Below are 25848 nucleotides of genomic sequence, written 5' to 3' on the forward strand. Positions count from 1 at the left end.
CCCTCATCACATGTGGCTGAGACACCAGGGCTAAGATGAGAATGACAGCTGCCCAGTTTCGCTGCAGGAAAACCCATATCTAATGCTGAAGGGGAACCACCAGGAAATGGAAGGCAATGACCGCTACGAGGGCTTCTGTGTGGACATGCTCCAGGAGCTGGCGGAGATCCTCCGGTTCAACTACAAGATCCGTCTAGTCGGGGACGGCGTGTATGGCGTGCCCGAGGCCAATGGCACCTGGACAGGCATGGTCGGGGAGCTGATCGCTCGGGTAAGGAAAGAACAGGTGGTTTGGATCTGAGGGTGGGCAGGGGAGGGTGATGGAAGGACAGAAGGTTGTGCTTCGTGCTCATAAACCCTCTGTTTATTCAGTCAGTCAGTCATCCTTTTTTCATTTATTTGTCCACTCATTGCATGAATCTTCCCTGAGCTGGCACCAGGCCAGGCACTGGTAATATATATACATTGGTATTGGTCATTGGTGAATAAGACTACCATGATCCTTGCCCTGTGGCTCTTCTGGTCCCAGTCTATCACTTGTAATGGCTAAGGAATAGAGGCTTTGACCAATAAACACGGCTTAGAGATTGGGTTCACTTCTTGGATAATCAGGTGCTTTTTGTTTGTTCTGATTTTTTTAAATTATTTATTTTTTGGCTTTGCTGGGTCTTCATTGCTGCACAAGGGTTTTCCTCTAGTTGCAGTAGACAGGGGCTACTCTCTAATTGCCATGCACAGGCTTCTCATTCTGGCGCCTTCTCTTGTTGTGGAGCGCCAGCTCTCGGATGCACAGGCTGGGTGGCTGTGGCACACAGGCTTAGTTGCCCTGTGGCATGTGGGATCTAGGGCCTCCCAGGTGGCACTAGTGGTAAAGATCCCACCTGTCAATGCAGGATAAGAAAGAACCGCAGGTTTGATCCCTGGGTCGGAAAGATCCCCTGGAGGAGTGCGTGGCAATGCACTCCAGTATTCTTGCCTGGAGAATCCCATGGACAGAGGAACCTGGCGGGCTACAGTCCAAAGGGTCGCAAAGAGTCAGACACAACTGAAGCAACTTAGCACACACACATGTGGGATCAGATCTAGCTCCTGGAGCAAGGATCAAATCCGTGTCCCCTGCATTGGCAGGCAGACTCTCAACCACTGGACCACCAGGGGAGTTCCAGTCGTGATGATTTTTTTGATCATCAGTACCCCTGGCAGAGCTTGGACAGGCCCTGGTGCAGAGCACACCTACATCAGCTGACTCTGACGCTTGAGAAGGGCTGTCAAAGAGACATGGCTAAATAACAAGGGGAAAGGGACCAACTGTCAGAGGCATTGGTCACAGTTACGGCTGTTCTGTTACTTCTTGTATTAGTTGCTGCTATCCTTAATGTGCCCTTACAGACCAGGGCCAAGGTGCACTTGGGAGGGCTGTAAATTTTCAGGGTGAATGTGGAGACTTGATTAAAAGGTAGGTGAGCATCCTGGAATGTCAGTCATCATTCGGTTAGAGCAAGACTGTAGAAAGTTCTTCCAGGGCCAGAGTGCTTATTTTCTTGGCACAAACTACTAACATCTGTAAAAATTAAGTTGTTATCAATTCACCGTCTGTATTTCCATAACTGAGTGTTTCTCGTCGGGGTAGGTGATCGGCACCCCCAACGCAGAGGTCACAGACCTAGGGTTCTTAGAGCGACCTTGAATCGACCCGTCCTTTTCCATGCTTTCCAAGTGCAGAGGGAGCCCCTGCAGGCTCCCAGCCAGTGCCAACGTGTAGGGGGCTTTACATACATTATCTCTAATTGTCTCAGAACGTACCTTTTATTAATAGTTCTTTGTTTTTCTCATTTTATAAACGTGCCACCTAAACAGAGAGCTTGAATGGTTTATCTGAAGGCACACCGTCAGGGTGAGACAGGGCTGGGATTTGAACCCAGATGCGTCTAGCTCCAGAATCCCACCATAGCACATGACCTCAGCTGGACAGAGATGTTACCAAGGAAGTTCCGCATAAGCCCAGTCCCTTCCTTTGTATTCTCCTTCCCTTTCACCTTTGCCTGCTTTTTCCTTTCCTTCTTTCCTCTCATCTCTTTATCTGTTAAATTAACATGATTGTAATCCTTTATATATGGGCTTTCCAGGTGGCTCACTGGTAAAGAATCGCCTGCCAATGCAGGAGACATGGGTTCGATCCCGCAGTCGGGAAGATCTCCTGGAGAAGGAAATGGCAACCCACTCCAGTATTCTTGCCTGGAGAATCCCCATGGACAGAGGAGCCTGGTGGGCTACAGTCCATGGGGTCACAAAGAGTCGGACACGACTGAGTGACTGAGCAACGCCACCTTTTATATGTACTGAACTTGGGATAAAAGATACATTTTTTAAATCCCGGTCTTCAAGGATAAAAATGTTAGTAGGGGTATTGAGTAAGCAATCCTTGGCAATGCATGATGGAAAGTTCTCTATAGACAAAAGAGTGTGGAAGGTATTTAAGGGTTGAGGTGGGATGGTGGTTAGGAGTTTTCCTGATAGCATTTGCAGTGACTCAGCGGGGCCAGTAGCAAGACTTGTTCAGTGAGACCATGAATTGTCTGGTTCCTAGAGTCTAGGAGGGAGGCCCTGCTGGCAGAGTGAGGCTTGCAGGCGGTCAATGGAAGACTATAGAAGGCCCAGGGGGCCTGAGAGCCTCTCACAGGGACAGGCTGGGGGTGAAGCCTTCTGCCATCTTTGAGACTCAAACTCCTAGCCGATGATGCCCACGCTTCCGCAAAAAAGGATGTTTGGCTCTTCTAAGTTCCAGAACGCCTCCCAAGGCAGTCTTATTGTTTAGAACCCCCAGTCGAGGCGCCCTCTAGTGTTTAAACCTCAGAAAGCTGAACGGCCCATCCGCCTCCTGTCTTACTCATGTACTCAGTGACCTTGAGCCCGTTTCTTCAGCTCCCTTGGGCTGCCTTGTGACTTGTGGGGTGATTTCAGGGATGTCGGAGTCGGTGCACAGCCATCCCCTTATCAGCCCCTTAATGAGCTGTGACGTGGACTGGCAGGAAGAGGAAAGGATCCGGGACTCAAGGACACGCAGCTTCATACTGAGTGATCTGGGCAATCAGACCGGGATCTTAAAATTCACCCCAGATCTGCTTTCAAGTCAAAACACTGCTGCTTTGGTCTCATCAAGACATGGCTGGGTAGTATTAATTAATTAAGGAATTAACCTGTTCTTTCAATACATATGCTGGCCCTGATCTAAGCTTCAGCGCTTGGTATGTCTGTTCCGATGCCCCCTAGGATCACAACAGCCCTAAGGCCTGCAGCCCCGCTATGTGACCTCTTCCCCAAGGTGCACAGATCAGAGGTTATAACAGCATAGCCTCGGTGCTGGCTAGTCAGTGTCCCAGACAGAAGAGACCTCGTAGGTCATCTCACCTAAATCTGTCACTTATATACAGATGAGGAAATGTAGGCTCAGGGAGGTTAAATAACCTGCCAGAGATCACACAGCTGGTAAGTTTAGAGTCAGCATTTAAGCCCTGGTCCAGTTGACTTGGGGCTTCCCTGCTGGCTCAGACGGTAAAGAGTCTGCCTGCAATGCAGGAGACCCGGATTCGATCCCTGGGTCAGGAAGATCTCCTGGAGGAGAGCATGACAACCCGCTTCACTGTTCTTAGCTGGGGAATCCCCATGGACAGAGAAGCCTGGCATGGTACAGTCGATGGGGTCCCAAAGAGTTGGACAGAACTGAGTGAGCTGACTTCAGTGCACATGGTCTGAGAGTGGGAATCTTGATGTTAAACCTAATTTCAGTTCACTTACTTACTAGCTGTGTGTTCTTGGGCAACTTTTTTTTATCCTTCCTACCCCATCCCCCAAGGCTTCAGTGTTTATCCAGAAAGAATTTTTGTAAGGATTTAAAATAACACATGCATGAGCATGCCCACACCCACAGAAAGTTTGACATACAGGAATCTCTCTATAGATCATTTGAGGAACGCAGTAGCCTCCTGGATGCAGAGTGATGGAGCGTAAAGCGTCATCTCCTGGGTCACCTCCACTGGGTGTTCTAGAGCCTCGGTCTTTCATATCCATGGTCAGCTGCTTACCTAAGACTGTGGGGCTAGCACTCATAGCGTGTTAGTTATGAAAGAGCACTCAAACATATTTTCTGCTTACTTTTGAAAATCATCAGAGCGTGTCTTTCGGTGTAAATCCCGTTAAAAGTAGGAGTGTGGTTGGAGTGAAAACAAGTGGCTTCACGTCAGCTGGGCAGGTGACTGGCCTCTCAGCCCCAGGGCCGTGTCTGGGTAGGGGAAAAGCGCAGTGTGTCTGTTTGGGAGCCTCTTGGGTCTGCATTCATTTTGGCCCCAGTCCAACCCTTCGCAAGCTGAGCCCACAGCAGTGATGGTGTGTTTTGGTGGAGATGTACTTGGCAGAGAGGAGGAGATGGACTAAAGCTCAAAGAAGATGCCCTTGGAACATCCTCCTGGGTCACCCCAGTATATTTATTTAAAGTGAATTTTTCATTGATATTGTTGGAGATATTCACATATAGAGATGAATGAGACAGACACTAGGCCACTCTTTGATGGAGGACCAGTTGCATAAACGCAGAGTGAGAAAGGCTAGGATGGGGAGGTAGAGGGGCTGGTGAGAGGACTGGAGGAGGGCCTCCTGACTCTGGTTTGGAGGTGTAGGAAGGACAACTGCAGGAGATGATGCTTGACAACTCCAGGAGGAGCTGGCCAGGGGAGGCAGGGATGTGGCGGGAGAAGATCAAGCCAGGAGGGAGGGAACCAGGCAGAGTCCTAGCCTGGAGACAGGAAGGGGCATGGCAGTTTCTGTTTTAGGATACTACGCCTGGAACAGAGCGTGGTGGGAAGTGAGCCTAGGAAGTGGGCAGTGGTCTATACAGCCTTCTACAGTGCGGAACATGGATGGGTGGAGGGATGGGAAAGGCCTGGAGGCAGGGGACCAGGGAAAAGATGGAACTGTTGCAAGAGGTGTTGAGAACCAAAAGTAACTTAGGGGTCAGAATAAGCCTTCAGAAGCTGTCTTTAAAGGTAAGTTTTTCTGTAATATAGAATGGCTCAGTGGTAAAGAATCCTCCTGCCAATGCAGGAGACAGGAGTTCCATCCCTCACTAGGGAAGATCCCCTGGAAAAGGAAATGGCAACCCACACCAGTATTCTTGCCTGGAGAATCCCATGGACAGAGGAACCTGGAGGGCTACAGTCCATGGGGTTGTAAAAGAGTCAGACAGACTTAGCGACGAAACAATAAATACAGTCTTTATAAAATATATGTGTTTAAAAAAATTACTTGTAATTCCACCAGCCAGCAACACCCATGGTTAACATTTCAATATGATCCCTTCTGATTTCTTAACGAGTAGGTACTTACACAAGTTTTTTTCTTAAATGAGATCATAGTATAATTCTGTTTGGTAACTTGTGGAAGCTATTTAACAGATGCATTGTCAGGACTCGAGGACTGAATGGACGTGGCCCACGGGAGCGGGACAAGAGTAGAACGGATGACACCCAGGTTTCTGACGTGGACGCTGACGTGGATGTCTGGGTGGATGGTGGTGCCAGTCTTTGAGGTAGAAAACCCAGGAGAAAAACAGGTCTGGGAGGAAAGAGGGGGATGATTTCCGCTTTGGAAATGGTAACTGTGAAAAGCCTTTTGGACACGTAGGTAGAGATGCTCAGCAGTGAGTTGGTTAGAGTGGGCTCTGCGGCTCCAGGTTTAGGTGCTGGCGTAGTTGGTGAGCTGTAGGTGGTTTGAAGCTGTGAGGAGGGATGGAACCCTCCGGGAGAAAATCATGCATTCAAGAGGGAGGAGAGGGAAGAGAGCCTGTGAAGGCTGCTGAGAGAGGCGGGTAAAGAAGCTTCCCACCTCTTGAAAGGAAGCACAAAAGAGCCTTCCATCAGATTTAGAATGCAGAGGCCACGGACAAGAGTGGTTTCAGTGGGTGGCTGCACTGAAATCACACTGCAGTGGTTGGATCATTGTGGAATACTCTTTACAGAAGCTTCACTCTTGTGGGAAAGCAAGATAAAGAAAGGGTTGTAGCTAGAAAGAGCTGTGGAGCTGAAAGGTTGGCTGTTGTTTAAAATGAAATCACTTGTGGAAGCGGCTGCTGGGAGTTGAGAGCACGTGCGTCTCTTAGGCATTGGGGAGAGGCAGGGATAGTCACGTGGCTGGAGCGGAGTCCTGGTGGGGATCACGGTGGGCAGGACAGAGGGTGGGGGAACGATGCATTGCTGGAGGGGTTTGGGGTCCTCGCTGAGGCATGAACGGGTCACTGGGAAGCAGTGCAGCCAGGGGTGTGCCTGTTCTGCTGTTGTCCTAGGCACCCTCTCCCGCCCCCGACGTCGCACACACATGTATGCGTTGATTTCATGTTTGAAACTGCTTTCACAGCACTGACTCTTTATCCTCCATAATGCCTCTGTGAAGTGGATCTATGGGTGAACACCCTGCGGCTTAGAAATACAAATGATTCACCCCCGGTCCCACAGCCAGCAGACGGCCACTGAGTCCTCATGGCCTCTCCTGATGGACTTACACCCTCATATCCCTCCAGCCATGAATGGTGTTCTCTTCCAAGAGGTCTTTCTAGGCAGAGCCTGTGGAGGATGCCGAGAACTTGGTACCCACGTCTGACTCTGGCCCATAAAGGGGCTGCACTTTATTTGTAAAATGAGTGGATGATCTCTCTGACCCCTTCTCCTCTCCCTCAGTTGTGTGTGAAGCTTTATTGTGGGTTCAGCCCTGAACACTGGTATCCTGGAAGGGGAGAGATTGCATTTCACATCCTAGGGGCCCAGCTTGGAAAAGAGTAAAGCACATTCAGGAAGAGAGAGAGAGCCCCCCTCAGGCTTCAAAGCTCAGAACCAAGTCCCCTGTTGGCAGTCAATGCCAGGTTGGCAGAACAGCCCATTTAAGTTCAAAGAGAAAGGGGCTTTAGAAGGCTTAGATTCAAGGCTCATAAGCTTTGGACATCAAATAGCTCTTACCAATGACATTTTGATGAATTAAGTGTAGATGAAGCTGAAATGCCTCATTCCATTTCCCCTCCTGGGCCCCTAGGAGAAGGACTGTGAAGAAGGTTTGCCAGAGACCTGGTGGGGTGGGCTGTCTGTGGCCTCGATCCACTGGGAAAGTTGTTGAGAGACATTTTGCTGAACTAAAAAAAAAAAAATATGCAACTAGTCCCCTGGGATTCCTTTTCACCTTGAAGCCAGAGACTATTTTAACTGAAAATAGGTCATGGAATTCTGTTCTTTAAAATCAAGATACTGATCCAGGGGCTGAAACTGAATGCTCAACTCTTTTCCCATGTGACGGCCAGGTTCAAGGGGGGGACTTTTTCTTCCTCTGAAAGCCTGCTCCCTGCGTTTACTCAGGTAGGAAGAGGTGGGCTCCAATGGTAATTCAGCAATTCATTCATTCATTCACTCATTCATCAAGTGCCCACTCTCCGACAAGCACTATTTGGATGGGAGGAATTGCTGGTAAGGAGCTCAGGACCTACTCAAAGAGACAAATGAATCACGAATTCCAGTACTGTGTGATACATGCTCTATTAATAATATTAACCATGCTGACAAAGGTCCATATAATCAAAGCTATGGTGTTTCCAGTGGTCATGTATGGATATGAGAGTTAGACCATAAGGAAGGCTGAGTGCTGAAGAATTGATGCTTTTGAATTGTGGCGCTGGAAAAGATGCTGGAGAGTCCCTTGGACAGCAAGGAGATTAAATTAGTCAATCCTAAGGGAAAATCAAACCTGTATATTCATTGGAAGGACTGATTCTGAAGCTGAAGCTCCAATACTTTGGCCACCTAATGCAAAGAGCCTACTCACTGGAAAAGACCCTGAGGCTGGGAAAGATTGAAGGCAGGAGGAAAAGGGGGGACAGAGGACAAGATGGTTGGATGGCATCATCGACTCAATGGATGTGAGTCTGAGCAATCGCCAGGAGATAGTGCAGGACAGGGAAGCCTGGTGTGCTGCAGTCCGTGGGGTCACAAAGAGTTAGGCACAACTTAGTGACTGAACAACGACAACGATGATGAAGGCAACAGTGACCGACAGTTATTAAGTGTTTCCTGTGGGCCAGGCACTGTATTGCACGCTTGACTCGTTTGTCTTCACGATAACCGGATGTTCCAGGTGAGGAAACTGAGTCACGAAGCAGATAACGCGGGCCGCACGGGCAGTGAGCGACACTGGCAGGGCTGGTGGAAGCACGAACAAGGCATGAACAGGAATGAACAGGGAAGGACTCACCCAGGAAGGGACCGTGAAACAGAGTGGTGCAGATGGAGGAGCATCATCTCAATAGAAAAGAATATTCTTGGTGCAGAAAATGCTGAGATTGTACCAGGCAGTGAAAATGGTTCTGTGCGGCTGGCACCAAGTATGGCAGGGAGTGGAGGCGGGTAGAGCTACAGGCAGGGGCCAGTGGTGACAGGATTTATCTGTTTGTATATTTAAACTATGTCCAGAGGGCTAATGGGGAGCTTTTGAAGAGAGAGAGGTGGTTGGTTTGTTTTATTCCAGGAGGGGAGGAGTGCTGTAATTGGCTTTGGTCCCGGAAAGTTAGTCCGGGAGGCAAGATGGGGATGGATTGGATGTGGGAAGACCAGATTCAGTTACGCTTATCAGAGAGCAGTCCAGTGATGCAGGGAGCAGGATGGGACCCAAATAAAAGCAGGGTCAGTGAAGATGACCAGGAGAAAAGGGCGACAGTGTGGGGTCTTGGCATTTCATTCTAGGACCTACTGAGTGGGGGAGCTCCCCTTTCATGGGGACTTTTAAGCAGGTCGTCCTGCCTCTCAGAAGAAGGAAGGCTGTCTGACTCTGGGCAAGGTCCTTCCTGGAATGGCTTCTTGCGGCATGTGTGTCAAGCAGCGGTCCCGGCATACAACCCCCGAGACGCGGGAAGGGAAGAAATCCGTCTTGTCTGGTTCATTATCCACAGGATGTTGTCCTTGAGAATAAAAGGGCCAGAGCCCTGGGCTGCTTCCTGGACCACAACCGCCTTCGCTCTCCATCTCTCATCAGACCCTCCCTTACAACTGTCTGTCTCATCTGGAGTCCTCAAAGGTTCCTTTCTGTTACTCGAGTCCTTTCACCCACCCGATAAAAGCCAAGGAAAGCAGTTTTGAAACCGCAGCCGCTGTGCCTTTCTTCTGAGACGTCTGTCTCAGCTGCCGCCCATGCAGCTGGGTGCTGCTGTCTGTCTCTGCGACCGCTGTCCTCTCTCCACATTTATGGCTGGGGTGCACACCCCCCAGAAGACTGCGGCTGGGCCTCTGGACCCAGAGCCTGCAATGAACATGAGCCCCAGACAATACCCTACCTGCCCGTCACCGGCTTTCAGCTGAGGGCTCTGTCGTGGGCCTTCAGACTTTTTCCTCTTGCTCTCCATGGCTCTGTAGAGAATTAGAATGGGGGGAGTAGTCATCTGATGAAGGCACCGTGTCCTTTTTCAAAGCTGAGCCCCCAGGAGGGAGAGCAGGATGATAACAGCTGCTGACAAAGGCAGCCACTGTGTAGGAGCTCGGCAGATGCTATTTCATTTAATCCGTGCATGGTCTGAGAGGGATTGTTACTCCATTTTGCAGATGAAATGGAGGCTCAGAGAGTCAGCAATGAACCCAAGTGCAGACTCACAGCAAGCAGCCAGGGCCCAGATTCATACGCTATTCAGACCCCTGTCTTGAGCATGTCTTACTGCACCACCAGGGACGCATGAGAACTGGTGGCTGGAATGGATTTTTGCGTGATTTTGGTACAGCTTCCTGTCCCCTGCATCTGCTTGCTAGGAAAATGGAGAGGAAGGAATAGGCTGGACCGGGAGAATGGCAACAAAAGAGAGGAGGCGCTGCATGGCCAGACTGAGAGGGACACAGGGATGATAGTTACATCCTCGACTGCATTATCTGGGAAGTGGGTGTTATAACTACTTCCTTTTTACGGACTGAGAACACACAGCCCCAGAGAGGCCAGCACCTAGAAGCACTAGGATTTGAAACCAGGTCTCTTTCCTCCAGGAGCTCTCCCACTGGAAAGGCAGACAGATGGCAGAAGTTATTTTAACACCAAGTTGTATGGAATAAAGCTCTGTTATAGATATAAACTACATCATTTTCAACTGACAAAGTAGGAAGCAGAAATGACTCCTCACTGGGGACCGCTGGGATGGCTTCTTAGTGGCAGGGAGACTGACAGCTCCTTGCGGGCAAGCACAGCATCTCATTCCTCTTGATATCCCCATACACCTAACACAGTGCTTGGGACACAGCAAAGGGTATCAGACAGTTCCTTTAGGTCATGCCGAGCAAGGCACCAGGTGATAAGTGTTCCCTGAATAAACTTAGGGAGTTCATTCCTTAGCAGGTTTCTATCAACCCAGTTGTTAACCTGAGGCTTGGAAAACTGGGCCATGAATTGATTAATCAATCAGCAGATTGTAATTTAACACAGTGAGTCAGTTACTGTGCTCGAGGTTTGGGGGGAAAGGAAAGATGAGGTTTGGTTCTGTCTTTGAGAGCTTACAGGCGAGGTGATATGGAGGTAGGCAGAATACAGACATGAGAAAGAAGCCGTGGGCCCCAGGGTGGGCAGGAGAGAGGGGAGAAGGTTTCTAAGGGAGCCCTCAGCAGGGCAGGACCAGGGAGTGACAGTATACATCAGCTGTGAGGGTGTACAGCTTAAATGCTCATCTCCTAAGAAGCAGTGTCAAGATGGTCCCCTCTCTGGGATCATGGAACATGAGGCCCACAGAATCAGCCGCAGATTCAGGAGAGAGCAGAGCTTTGCCTGGCTGTCCTGAGACTCCGGGAAGGTTCTTCCTACTGAAGAAGCTGCTATGCATGGGAATCCCAGGGGTTTTGCAGTTCAGTTATGTTCACAGCGACTCCAGCAGCTCCAGACTGGTAACGCCTCCAAACCCCATGGGTGTCTAGAAAATGGCCTGGGAAATTTGTCAGAAGGCTCCCTTCTTAGAAATTATTTCCGCCTTCCCAGCCGAGTACCAGCTGTTTAGGAGAGTGAGGGTCTGCAGAGTAAGTGAAAGTGGATTAATTAAGGCATCTGAAAGCCTTCTGAGAGATTGGCTTGCTGTGACACAGAAGAGCCAGGCAGTAGGGAACTGATTTGGGGCAGGAGTGGGGACGGAAGCTGCGAAAGTGGGACCTTAATATCTCCTAAGAGTCCTGTAGTCCTGATTGCCTGCCTCACATGGCAGAGGTGAGGTGTCATCTACGGGCTTGACCATGCATCGGGCTGTAGTCTGAGGTCAGGGGTGCTTTGAAGAGGTCCGGTTGGGCATGAGGACACTTATCCTCTGTCTTTTTCCCCAAAGTGAAAGGAAAGTTGCTCAGTCGTGTCCAACTCTTCGAGACCCCATGGACTAAACAGTCCATGGAATTCTCCAGGCCAGAATCCTGGAGTGGGTAGCCTCTCCCTTCTCCAGGGGATCTTCCCAACCCAGGGATCGAACCTAGGTCTCCCACATTGCAGGCAGATTCTTTACCAGCTGAGCCACAAGAGCCCTTGTTCCCCCAAAGTACTCGCTAATTCAGCTACTGATTTTTCTCCAAAGCCTGAGTCTCTGATGTTCCTAACCCTGTGTCTGGTACCTCCCTTCCCTCTAGGAGTTAAGGATGCTTTTCCTGAACCTGGGGCCAGGGCCCTACGCACCCTATTTAAGTGCTTCCCATCCTCAGGCACTATTATCTGCCCCTACAGGCATTGATTCAACACTGGTTGTGACTTCAGGTTAAATTAGACCCAGTTTTTACTTTCACTAGGTTCACATTCTACCTTTACAGAGCCTCCAAGGACGGTTGTACAAGTTGTATATTGTACAAGGGGTGGATGGGGACTGAAACCCAGCCTCACGCAGCTCACCAAGCGTGTGCTCTGGTATGAGTCTCTGCTGCTGCTGCTGCTGCTAAGTCATGTCAGTCGTGTCCGACCCTGTGCGACCCCATAGATGGCAGCCCACCAGGCTCCCCCGTCCCTGGGATTCTCTAGGCAAGAACACTGGAGTGGGTTGCCATTTCCTTCTCCAATGCATGAAAGTGAAAAGTGAAAGTGAAGTCACTCAGTTGCATCCAATTCTTTGTGACCCCATGCTCCTCTGTCCATGGGAGTTTCCAGGCAAGAGTACTGGAGTGGGTCGCCAGTACCTTCTCTGGGTGTGAGCCTCTATCTACCTGTAAATTTTCCTTCTGCAAAGACATCTTTAGTTTGCTAAGTCATGCACCCACTAAGTTTGCTAGGAGGATCAATGTTTATAATTTGTACAATGGCCCCCAACTATAACAGGAATGAGGCCCAGTGCATAAAAATAATGAGACCACAGCATGAGATATATGCAAAATGGGATCATATACAAAATTTTATGGGAATACAGGAAAAAAAGAAATTATTCAGCTCCAGGAAGCCAGGCAAGACTGTAGAGCAGCAATAACAATATTAATAGCTATTGTTTATTGAGGAGCTACTACCTGCCAGGCATTTCTTATGCGTCATTTCCTCTCCAACAACAGTCTTACAAATAAATGTTATTATTCACAGTTTATAGTGAGGATGCTGAGGTTAGCTCCAGCTTAACAGAGAGACTAACTCAGCTAACAAGTTGATTGATTCTGGAATTCAAAGCCAAGCCTGATATCAAAGTTCATGGTCATTCTAACACACTGTGGTGCCTCTAAGGGAAGTAATAGTCAAGTTGAACCTTAATGGATAAGTAGGAATTTGACATGGAGAGGGCAATGGCAGCCCACTCCAGTGCTCTTGCCTGGAAAATCTCGTGGACAGAGGAGCCTGGTAGGCTGCAGTCCATGGGGTCGCTAAGAGTTGGATATGACTGAGTGTCTTCACTTTCACTTTTCACTTTCATGTACTGGAGAAGGAAGTGACAACCCACTCCAGTGTTCTTGCCTGGAGAATCCAGGGGACGGAGGAGGCTGGTGGGCTGCCGTCTATGGGGTCGCACAGAGTCGGACGCAACTGAAGCGACTTAGCAGCAGCAGCAGGAATTTGACAAGAGCCAAGGAGGGAAGAGTTACAGGCAGAGGGAACTGTGTGGGCAAAGACATGGAGTTTGAAATATGTGACAGGTGTAAGGAACACAGACAGAGCAATGTGGCTGCATCATAGGTTAGAGAGACACCAGGGCTTGAGGTGACGCTGGAGAGAAAGTGTGGGACAGATTGTGAATATCACTGTAGGGAGTTTGGACCATATTTGAAAGCTAGTAGGTAATTGCTGGGGGTTTCCAGGTGGCTCAGTGGTAAAGAATCCTCTTGCCAAGCAGGAGACACTGCTTCAATCTCTGGGTCTGAGAGATCCCCTGGAGAAGGAAATGACAACCCACACCAGTATTCTTGCCTGGGAAATCCCATGGACAGAGGAGCCTGGTGGGCTACAGTCCATGAGGTCACCAAGAGTCAGACACAACTTAGCGACTGAGCATGCACACACATGCACACACATGCACAGGGAGCTGCCGGAGTTTCTTTAAGGGGGGCAGTGATGTGAGTAGATCTTTTGTCTGGAAGTAGATTCTAAAGCAGAGGTTCTCAAAGTGTGGTCCGTGAGCCAGCAGCATCAGCATTACCTAGGACTTGTGAGCAACTCAAATTCTGGGGTCCCATCCAGACCTGCTGAATCAGACAGTCTGGAGTAGGGCCTGGCAACATGCATTTTCACAGGCCCTCCAGGTGGTTGTAATGCACAGTCAAGTTCGAGGACCCCAAGTGCCCTTGGAATCCACTCAACTGGACAGATGGAGTGGGGAAGAACTAGGAGCAATGAGGCCAGTGCAGAAACCACTGAATAATTCCAGTAAAGACTTGAGTGATGACAGCGGTGGTCAGATCCGAGTGGTAGTGATGGATTACATGGGCGTTTCAGAGGCAGGATGGATGGGGCTTGGTTATTGAATGGAGAGACAGCAGGGAGGTAGGACAGGGAGACTCTGGCTGACTCCTGGTCTCGGTTTTAGATGACAAGTGCCTGGTGAAGTCATGAACTGAGAAACAGTCTCTGGAAAAAACAAGTTGCTTTAGATGGCAGAGACGAGGAGTAGATGACATGGGTCTGAAGTACAGGCAGAACTTGGAGGTGGAGAAATATAGTGCGGGGGAAAGATGGGCGAGAGGGCAGAGCTGGGCCCGAGCTCCTTTGGAGGGTCACCAGAGGCAGGAGGTAGTGAAATGGGGGGAGCTGAGCATGCTCAGCCATCCTCCACCCCCCTCCCCATGCCACAGCACCCACCCCGGGTGCTTGGACAAGCCAGCCAGTGTTTCTGATCCACCCCACTCCACATTTTGTCCTCGAAATGGAGATAGTAGTATCCACCCCAGGGTTATTATGAGATATCAATGAACTGTAATGTCCTCAGTATCCCTGGCATGCTGTGACTCTCAGACAAGGTCAGACCTCTTCTCTCCTTCCCTGCCATCTGTTACCTGCCTCTCCCATAAGACTCTGCTTGCACTTCCTCTCCGGACCTAAAGCCTTGGTCCCTCCTCCATCCATCCCCAGACACGAGGGTCCACAGGCCTGCCTTTCTGCGAGATGTGCTCTTCCAGGGCTGGGTCCTTCCCTGTCCCAGGCTGGCCTGGGTTAATTGAGTTAGTTTCTCCTTGCCGCACCTGTCTGGAGACCACAAAAGTGTAACTGATCAAGACAAAACTGAAGCACCACGTGTCTGGTCATGCTCCTGTGGCCTGAGCTCTGACTGCCTTCTAAAGGTTATCTGCATCAGTGGAACCTGCCATGGTTCTGAACCCCTCTCCTTGCCCTCTTGTCTGGGGAAAGTAGACACAAGAAACAGAAATTCCCTCCAGAGGAATGGCCTCTGGGTCCTCTCTTGCAAGAGACATAGCCTCTGTTAGGCGACAAGGTGGTGGCATCGGTGGCAGGTTCACATGTCCTTTTGATCTTAGAAAAAAAATACCTTGAGTTGGAAGTCTAGGTGTGTCCCTGAGCTTTAAGCTGGTGCCAAATCTCCCTGGGCCAACATTTGCTCCCTTGTTCAGTGAGCAAAAACATTTCCTCCATGTTCTACCTTCATCAAGCAAGGAGTAACTAAAGAACCTCTTGATGAGGGTGAAAGAGGAGAGTGAAAAAGGTGACTTAAAACTCAGCATTCAAAAAGCTAAGATCATGACATCTGGTCTCATCACTTCATGGCAAATAGGGGGGAAAAAGTGAAAACAGTGACAGATTTTATCTTCTTGGGCTCCAAAAATCACTGTGGACGGTGACTTCAGCCATGAAATTAAATGGCACTTGCTCCTTGGAAGGAAAGCTATGACAAACCTAGACAGTATATTAAAAAGCAGACATATCACTTTGCTGACAAAAGATCTGTATAGCCAAAGCTATGGTTTTTCCACTAGTCATGTACGGTTTTGAGAGCTGGATCGTAAAGAAGGCTGAGCACCAAAGAACTGATGCTTTCCAATTGTGGTGCTGGAGAAGAATCTGGAGAGTCCCTTGGACTGCAAGGAAATCAAACCAGTCAATCCTAAAGGAAATCAGTCCTGAATATTCATTGGAAGGACTGATGCTGAAGCTGAAGCTCCAATACTTTGACCACCTGATGCAAAGAGCTGACTCATGGGAAAATGCTGGGAAAGATTAAGGGTGGGAGGAGAAGGGGGTGAAAGAGGATGAGATGATTGGATAGTGTCACTGACTCAATGGACAGGAGTTTGAGCAAACTCCAGGAGATAGTGAAGGACAGGGAAGCCTGGCGTGCTGCAATCCATGGGGTCGAAAAGAATAGGACATGATTTAGCGACTGACTGACTACTACCTTCATCAGTCACAATTTCACCAACGTCCCTACCATCTGAAGAAGTGATTAAGAGCTCACAAGACCCTGCATCTCCATCACCGGCTCCACTCTCTCTGACCTTCTCTTGACTCCTTGTTCACAGCATGCCCAGTTCCAGCACATGGTCTGTGCTCTTCCTTCTAGCAGAAATCTGCTCCTTCAAAGTCTCCAATCTGCTGCTTCTACCTGGTTATCTAGGTCTAATCCAGATGTTGCCTCCTCCAGGAAGTATTCTTTCTCTGCCACCTAGGGGACTGCCATCCTGTCTCTGAACCCCTCTCTTCCACAGTAGCTTGTTGTATGATCGTCAAAGAAACTGTTGCCAAAGAAATCACCTTGCTTCCTGTGAGACTAGAATGCAAGTTCTCTGGGATCAGAAATTACATTTGTCTTGTTCATCTGTATGCTGATGGCACCTGGAACACGCCCCAGCATACTTAGGAATTATAGGATGGATATAATTGTAGATAAATGGGTGGGTGGATGGATGGATGGATGGATGAATAGATGGATGGATTGATGGATGGTAAATAAATACATGGGTAGATGGAGGGATGGACTTCCCAGATGGTGCTAGTGGTAAAGAACCTTGATGCTTGAATCAGGAAGATCCCCTGGAGGAGGTCAGAGCAACCCACTCTAGTATTCTTTCCCAGAGGATCCCATGGCAGAGGAGCCTGGCAGGCTGTGGTCTGCCTGGGCTGCACAGAATCAGACATGACTGAAACGACTTAGCACTCACACACTCAGATGGACGGATGGTAGATAAAAGTTTGGCTGGATGGCTGGATGGATGGTAGGTAAATGGATGGGTGGATGGATGGATGAGTAGATGGATGGGATGCTGTGAAGACATGTATGAAAGAATGAACCATTATAGCCCATGACCCCAGAGACCTCAGAGCCTGGACAGAACATCCCAATGCCAAGAACCAGTGGTAGATTTCAGATGATCCCTTTGACTGGTAACAGGAAAAACACACAGTGGCCCAGAAGTGCTGGCGCATTCAGCAGGCTGGGGCAGCAGAGATGCCATGGGCACCCATACACTTCCCATTCAAATCCCTGCCTCCCTTCCCAGCTCCACCTTCCCCTGGTCCCCAAAGCTGGGCCCTCAGCTCACCCCGGTGTATGTGCAACCCCACCCTACATCCCACACCAATATTGTCTTGAGAAAGAGGAGCTTAAGCCCCCTCCCCGTCTTTCCTCTCCTCATGGGGTGGGAATGTCTGGGGTGAGTTGTCTGACTCTGAAATTGACCCCATCTTCTAGTTTGCTCTCTGAGTCACAGCCCTCTGTCTTCAGTCTTTAAGCTTTAGTTGGCCTAAATGGTTGTCTGCTCAACTCTCATCACACACACATTTTCCGACTGCCTTTGTTTTACATATTTTTTTTCTCATTTATTTATTTATCTTCGTTTGTTTTGACTGTGCTGGGTCTCAGTTACAATTCATGGAATCTTTAGTTGTGACATGCAAACTCAGTTATGGCATGTGGGATCTAGTTCCCTGACCAAGACCCAAACTTGGTCCCCCTACAATAGAAGCACAGAGTCTTAGCCACTGGGCCACCAAGGATGTCCCCTCCAACTGCCTTTGCAGTCAACCTCTGCTTGTGCTTGATGGTTTTATTTCCTCGAGTATAGGTGTTGGTAGAGAGAGTGACACCATGTACACCATGAAGCAGGTGCTTCATGGACATCTGAGTCATCTCCCCTGAGACTCCTGTATTCTGAGCTCAACCCCTTGTGGCTCCCTAGGCTGACCTTTCACCTGTTCCTTGGGTGATATTACACCAAAGATAGTCATGGGTGATGTTTATTGAGCACTTACTAGATGCCAGGTGCCATGCTAATAGTTGCTCTACAAATATTATATCATCTAATGAAGCACAAGCTGGAATCAAGATTTCCAGGAGCAATATCAGTAACCTCAGATATGTAGATGACACCACCCTTATACCAGAAAGTGAAGAGGAACTAAAGAGCCTCTTGATGAAAGTGAAAGAAGAGAGTGAAAAAGCTGACTTAAAACTCAACATTCAAAAAATGAAGATCATGGCATCTGGTCCCATCTCTTCATGCCAAATAGATGGGGAAACAGTGAGAGACTTTGTTTTCTTCCAAAATCATTGCAGATGGTGAATGCAGCCATGAAATTAAAAGACACTTGCTCCTTGGAAGAAAAGCTATGACCAACCTAGACAGAATATTAAAAAGCAGAGACATTATTTTGCTGACAAAGGTCTGTCTAATCAAAGCTATGGTTTTTCCAGTAGTCATGTACACATGTGAGAGTTGGACCATCAAGAAAGCTGAGTGCCAAAGAATTGACGCTTTTGAAATGTGGTGTTGGAGAAGAGTCTTGAGAGTCCTTTGGACAGCAAGGAGATCAAACCAGTCAATCCTAAAAGAAATCAACCCTGAATATTCATTGGAAGGACTGATGCTAAAGCTGAGGCTCCAGTTCTTTGGCTACCTGATGCGAAGAACCGACTTACTGGAAAAGACCCTGATGCTGGAAAAGATTGAAGGCAGGAGGAGAAGGCAAGGTGACAGGAGGAGATGGTTGGATAGCATCACCGATTCAATGGACATGAGTTTGAGCAAGCTCCGGAAGCTGGTGGTGGACAGGGAAGCCTGGTGTGCTGCAGTCCATGGGGTCACAAAGAGCTGGATACGACTGAGTGACTGAAGTGAACTGAATCTTCAAAGAACCTGACAAAGTACAGTATTCTGATCCCTGTTTTATAAATCAGCAAACAGGCTCACAGGTTCATTTGTCCAAAGTCATGGGACTGAGAAGTGCCATGTGGAAATTGGAATCAGATTCCAAATTCAAATGGGTTTGCAGTGTGTCCTCTTGAGTACTGTGGGGAGCCCCCTTGAACACCTGCCATATTTGCTCATCCAGCTGTCTCTGGGTCATCAGATCCTGCCGCAGTGGCTTCCTGCCCACTCCAGCTCCCACCCCCAGCCGGCGGGCACCGCTCATCCCTTGCCTTGTGAGCTCACACAGTCACTCAGTCATGTCCAATTCTTTGCAACCCTACGGACTCTAGTCCACCAGGCTCCTCTGCCCATGGGATTCTCCAAGCAAGAATATTGGAGTCAGTTGCTATGCCCTCCTCCAGGGGATCTTCCTGTTCCAGGAATCGAACCCACATCTCTTGAGTTTCCTGCATTGGCAGGCAGGATCTTTACCACTAGGGCCACCTGGGAAGCCCCTTGCCTTCCCAGGAATAAATAGCTCTGCTCCGGAGCAACCATATGCGACAGTCCCCTCTGTCATTCCACCATCCATCCCTCATTCACAGAAATGAATTCACACCAGAAGGTCTTGTGTTTTCAACTTGCTTGTTGTCATGGCTTGGCCTCACCATCTCGGTTCTTGGCCAGAAGCCTTATCTGCTTTAGGGGGCTTATTCACAGATTATTCTTCTGGCCATCCTATAGCTTGTCAGGAGCAACTGACATCCCACCATTTGTCAGCAGGAGAACCAGAAATGGCTCAGTGGTGCCAACGGCAGTGTTGGCAGCTCTGGAGATGGCTGTCTGAAAGCCCCGTTCTGCCCTGCCCTTTCCAGAACCTATGGCATTATTCCTTCTGCGGTCCTCAGGTGAGCTCCCTTGCTCAGTGACAAACTTCAGCCCCTGCTGTGTCTACATTTGCAATTTAGGCAACAGGGTGAAGGCCTAGATCTTTAAAAATGGCAGCGGTTGGTCCATTCAGTGAATTTGAACAGCCCAGAAGGACTGTCAACTTTTGCTGAATGGATCCTTTATCCACATCCAGGACACGCCCTGAGCACACCTGCCTGGGCTTGGAAGGCAGCAGGCTGGGGACCCGGCCGGCTGCTGGGGGTTGGTGACTGGTGGGATACAGGCAGGAGATCGAAGCAGAGGGTGGATGTGGTCAGTAAGTACAGCAGAGCAGCAGTTGTGTCAGCTGGTGTCAGTCTGACCAAAAGTGAAGGGGAGTCAGTAGGAGCCGATCAGGGAGGTGAGTTCGACCTTCAAAAACCCCGCCAGATGCTCCAGTGGTTAAGAATCTGCCTTGCAATGCAGGAGACACTGGTTTAATCCCTGGTCCAGGGTCTTCCCTGGTGGCTCAGCAGTAAAGAAACTACCAACCAATGCAGGAGACTCAGGAGATGCAGGTTCAATCCCTGGGTTGAGAAGATCCCCTGGAGGAAATGGCAACCCATTCCAGTATTCTTGCCTGGAAAATTCAATGGACAGAGAAGTCTGAAGGGCTACAGTCCATGGGGTCACAAAGAGTGACACGACTGAGCGACTAAGCACACACACCAGGGAGATCCCACATGCCGTGGGACAACTAAGCCCGTGTGCCACAGCTCCTGAGCCTGCACTCCAGAGCCCGTGCTCTGCGACAAGAGAAGCCACTGCAATGAGAAGCCTGTGCACCACAGCTAGAGAGTGACCCCCGCTCGCTGCAACCAGAGAAAACCTGCACGCAGCAGCAAAAAAACAACCAACTAAATACATTTATTAAAATTTAACAAAATGTATTTTTAAAAAAACCCACCAGGCAGGACGGTGCAGCCCAAAGCATAGGCCAGGTCTTGGGGGGTGTCAAGCAGATGGGCAGAGGATGGATGTGGGATGCCGGAATCAGAAAGAGCATAATGATAATAGCAGCAAACATGATTGAGCAGTGAACGTGTTCTTTGTGTCAGACCTTGGACATTAACTCATGTAATCCTCACAGCAACTCTGTGAAATAGAAGCTGTTGCCATTCCTACTTTACTCATGAGAAAACAAGTTCAGAGAGGTTAAGTGACTTGTCCATGATCACATAGCTAGCAGGATGCATACTTTAAACCAGGATCCAAAAAACACTGAGAAAACATTGCTATCCAACATGGGATGGAGTGCTGTCTCCTTCTGGGGTTTAAGACCCATCTAGAGTATAGGCTGGCAAGTGTTGGAGGGTGTTTTTGGCTCCCAGTTGAGGGGCTAGGTTCCTCTGCCCCCAGCCACTGGGCTTTGCCCAGTGTTCACAGCAGAGAGAGAGTTGGCTCCCGAGAGTTTTACAGTCTATCCAGTTGTCTGCATCAGACAAGGGATCTGGACTCTTCTCCATCCAGATGCAACATACAAATCCAGTTAAAACAGCCAAATGTTCCTTTTAGCTCGCCTTGAATTAGAAGCCACCCAGATGTTTAAACAGAGATAGGCTAGAGATTTGTTGTGTCTGAACTTACCAGCCCCTGGCACAAATAATGTAGCTCCTGTAGCCCTGTGACATACAGGCTTTTTTATTTCAAAGAGTCAGCTGCTGCTGCTGCTAAGTCGCTTCAGTTGTGTCCGACTCTGTGTGACCCCATAGACGGCAGCCCACCAGGCTCCCCCGTCCCTGGGATTCTCCAGGCAAGAACACTGGAGTGGGTTGCCATTTCCTTCTCCAATGCGTGAACGTGAAAAGTGAAAGTGAAGTCTCTCAGTCATGTCCAATTCTTAGCGACCCCATGGACTGCAGCCTACCAGGCTCCTCTGCCCATGGGATTTTCCAGGCGAGAGTACTGGAGTGGTTGCCATTGCCTTCTCCAAAAGAGTCAGCAGACAATGTTTTATGTGGCAGCCTGGATGGGAGGGGAGTTTGGGGGAGAATGGATACACTATATGTATGGCTGAGTCCCTTTGCTGTCCACCTGTAATTATCACAACATTTTTACTTGGCTCTACCTTAATACAAAATAATTTAAAAAAAAAAGAGTCAGCAAGATGCTGAGTGTCAGGCTTGATGGTAGCCACTCTCTCTTCTATTTGGGCAAATCACTTAACTTTTTAAGAAGCGTAATTGAAATATACATACAGAATGCACACAAATCATAAGCATAGACTTGACTTATCACAGAGGGGACATACCGATGTCATCACAATCCTGGTCAAGACATACACCAACACCAGCTCACTGCAGACCCTTGCCCCTGCCTGCCAAAATGCTGCCCTTCACTCTGCACCTTCCCTCCTCCCAAAAGGTAACCATCATCCTGAATTGAACACCATCATTGCTCTGTCTTATTCTATCTCTACATTGGCTACTGCTGGCTTTGAGGTTGTTATGGAGCTCATATGCAGTCTGTGAAAAGAATTTTTGGGGCTATTTTTGGTTTATTATGAGGGGCTAGTGCAGGTGATGGAATTCCAGTTGAGCTATTTCAAATCCTGTAAGATGACACTGTGAAAGTGCTGCACTCAATATGCCAGCAAATTTGGAAAACTCAGCAGTGGCCACAGGACTGGAAAAGGTCAGTTTCCATTCCAATCCCCAAAAAAGGCAATGCCAAAGAATGCTCAAATGCACAATTGCACTCATCTTACACGCTAGTAAAGTAATGCTCAAAATTCTCCAAACCAGGCTTCAACAATATGTGAACCGTGAACTTCCAGATGTTCAAGTTGGTTTTAGAAAAGGCAGAGGAACCAGAGACCAAATTGCCAACATCTGCTGGATCATGGAAAAAGCAAGAGAGTCCCAGAAAAACATCTATTTCTGCTTTATTGACTATGCCAAAGCCTTTGACTGTGTGGATCACGATAAACTGTGGAAAATTCTAAAAGAGATGGGAATCCCAGACCACCTGACCTGCCTCTTGAGAAACCTATATTAATGTCAGGAAGCAACAGTTAGAACTGCACATGGAACAACAGACTGGTCCCAAATAGGAAAAGGAGTACGTCAAGGCTGTATATTGTCACCCTGCTTATTTAACTTATATGCAGAGTACATCATGAGAAACGCTGGGCTGGAAGAAGCACAAGCTGGAGTCAAGATTGCCGGGAGAAATATCAATAACCTCAGACATGCAGATGACACCACCCTTATGGCAGAAAGCGAAGAGGAACTAAAAAGCCTCTTGATGAAACTGAAAGTGGAGAGTGGAAAACTTGGCTTAAAGCTCAACATTCAGAAAACGAAGATCATGGCATCTGGTCCCATCGCTTCATGGGAAATAGATGGGGAAACAGTGGAAACAGTGTCAGACTTTATGTTTTTGGGCTCCAAAATCACTGCAGATGGTGACTGCAGCCATGAAATTAAAAGACGCTTACTCCTTGGAAGGAAAGTTATGACCAACCTAGACAGCATATTCAAAAGCAGAGACATTACTTTGCCAACAAAGGTCTGTCTAGTCAAGGCTATGGTTTTCCAGTAGTCATGTATGGATGCAAGAGTTGGACTGTGAAGAAAGCTGAGTGCCGAAGAATTGATGCTTTTGAACTGTGGTGTTGGAGAAGACTTTTGAGAGTCCCTTGGACTGCAAGGAGATCCAACCAGTCCATTCTAAAGGAGATCAGTTCATTGGAAGGAATGATGCTAAAGCTGAAACTCCAGTACTTTGGCCACCTCATGCGAAGAGCTGACTCATTGGAAAAGACCCTGATGCTGGGAGGGATTGGGGGCAGGAGGAGAAGGGGACGACAGAAGATGAGATGGCTGGATGGCGTCACTGACTCGATGGACGTGAGTCTGAGTGAACTCCGGGAGTTGGTGATGGACAGGGAGGCCTGGCATGCTGCGATTCATGGAGTCGCAGAGTCAGACATGACTGAGCGACTGAACTGACTGATTTTGAGGGGGCATGAGAACCCTGTCAGCACCTCTCTAAAGTAGACCAAACGCACTTCAGCACCGAGGAGGAGGGGCCAGAGGCTTATGACAGCACCTCCAGCTGTCTTCTTGGGAAAAACAGCAGGGATCCCTGAGAAATGCCCTCTGCCCTTGGCAATGGCTTTGACTTGTGCATATGCTGATAAGAAATGAGAAAAAGGCTAGCTGTTAACCAGTGCATGGATCTGATGAGTCAGATCTTTGCTCACCCTTCCTGGCACCCTGTGGCGCAGCTCAGGGGTCAATCTGAGGCCAGTTCAGACGTTTCTTCTGTCCAGCAAGACAGTAAGGGATGGGGGAATCACCGGAGGAGGCTCGTTGATTTGGAGTTCAGCAGGGGCAAAGGGGCCACCTCTGGAAGTTCTTTGTGGCTGTCAGCAATGTTCCCGGGAACTGGTGGTCCTTTATCTCACTCAACAAAAACAGTCCTAATAGCAGCCTGTGAATCACGCTGTTCCTAAATATGGGGCTGGAAGCCCCTTCCCTAAGCGGGAAGGGAAATAAAAGAAGGGCACCTAAGCTAGAAGTGCCGTCAGATACACCCAGGCCTGGACCCCAGAGGCCCCGGCAGCTGTGGAACTGGCTTGGTCCGTGCTGGTTTTCTGCCTGAAAGGTCAGGGCTGCAAGCTTGATCCCCATGTGGGCCAGTTAGCCTTACTCAATGTCAGAGCCCCAAGCTGTGTCCCAGCCCTCCGACTTTTCTGGCAGCCAGCAAGCTATGTGGGAAACTGGCAGCAGTGTGAGCGCACCGGCGGCAATCCTCTGCCTCTTATCATTGGCCCTACTGAGGGCCGCATTGTCATGTGGGCTGGAGGTTTTATCAGTTTGATAGGGGAATAAGGAACATTTGGATTATGAATGAGCGTATCATCCTGAAAACTGGGGATTCGATCGTTTTCTTTCATGTGCCAATCACTGGTCGATCTTCAGAAAATCGGGGGTTGGGGATGATGCAGGCGACGGTAAAGGTGCCACAGTGAGAGGAAGCAGAGTTCAGGCTTCCCCGGGAATCCCTGCATCCCCAGACTCTCAGGGCTAGTTTCTTTTTCACATCCCAACTACATAAACGCAGTGTAACATCTGTCATACGTATCGGTTTTCCAATCATGGAATTTCTTTGTTCTCTCTTCAAAACCTATATTGATCTTTTGAAATAATCACTGTTTTAAATAACATTGAAGTTGATCCTCTAACTTGCAACAATGAAAATAATAGCTTACACTTCTGTAGCATTTTCTGCTCCAGGCACTGATCTGAGTGCTTTTCATATATCATTTCGTTTAGTCTTCACAACATCCTTGTGAGGTATGTATTGTTACTGTCCCAGTTTCCAGATGAGGAAACTGAGGTACAGAGAGGTTAGATCACTTGCCTAAGATTATGGTGGCTGGTGAGTGCCAAGGGTGGCTGGAGCATGGACACTTTCAGCTGGAATTGTGCATAATTGCTCCCCTAACTCAGAGTCCAGGTGAGAAAATCACATGAATGAGCTCGTGCTTGCTTTCTTTGATTCATCTATTCATGCATTCGGTTGTGCCTTTCTTCATCAAATATCAGTTTGGTACCCATCACATGCCAGGCACTGTTCTAGTCTCTGGAGAGCTGTGTGGCCACAGCAACAACAGGTTCCTGCCTACTGGAACCTTCTTTCTAAACAGACAATAAACAGGAAGATGAAGGAATGAACAAGACAATTTTAGATTGAGATTTTTGTGGTGAAGGAAAATCTCAGGATAATTACACAGAGTGTCAGAGAGAGGGCTCCTTTGAATGAGCATTCTGGAAAGACCACTCTGAGATCCGAAACATGTGCAGAAGCAGCCTCGCCAAGGCCAGGGCAGAGCTGGGAACTGGTGTTTAGTTGCTCAGTCATGTCTGACTCTTTTGCGACCCCATGGATTGTAGCCTACCAGGCTCCTCTGTCCATGGGATTTCCCAGGCAAGAATACTAGAGTGGGTTGCCATTTCCTCCTCTGGGGGACTTTCCCGACCGAGGCATTGAGCCTTCATCCCTTGCACTAGCAGGGGGATTCTTTACCGCTGACCACTTGGGAAGCCCAAGAGCAGGGAAAGGAAAGAGTAAATGCCAGAATTCCACAGTGCAAATGAACCGGCAACGTTTGAGAACCAGAGCACCGCCCCATCACACCATGCCTGGTGGGCCTGGTGAGGAATCAGGGTCAGTAACTGGAAAGTCTCTCTGGGTTCTTTTCCTGGGGTCCATGCCCACCCAAGCGTCTGAGGAGAGCATCAAGAGAGATCATAAACTGAAAAGGGAAAAATTTATATCTATGTTTTTTTCCTAGATTCAAACTGAAATATATTTCCTTTATCTATAAATGTGGGCAACAAAC

At 48.7% G+C, this 25848-nt stretch overlaps 1 protein-coding gene across 1 annotated transcript in view; it reads left to right on the forward strand.

Annotated features, from left to right (window-relative positions):
* Positions 1 to 25848, forward strand: part of GRIK4 (glutamate ionotropic receptor kainate type subunit 4) — a 401304-nt gene that overhangs the window by 313995 nt on the left and 61461 nt on the right. The window contains 1 exon segment of the mRNA XM_042232998.1: positions 68 to 271. Within this exon segment, the coding sequence (XP_042088932.1) occupies positions 68 to 271 (204 nt within the window).

Source organism: Ovis aries, chromosome 15 (assembly GCF_016772045.2).
Source record: "Ovis aries strain OAR_USU_Benz2616 breed Rambouillet chromosome 15, ARS-UI_Ramb_v3.0, whole genome shotgun sequence".
In the NCBI taxonomy this organism is placed as follows: domain Eukaryota; kingdom Metazoa; phylum Chordata; class Mammalia; order Artiodactyla; family Bovidae; genus Ovis; species Ovis aries.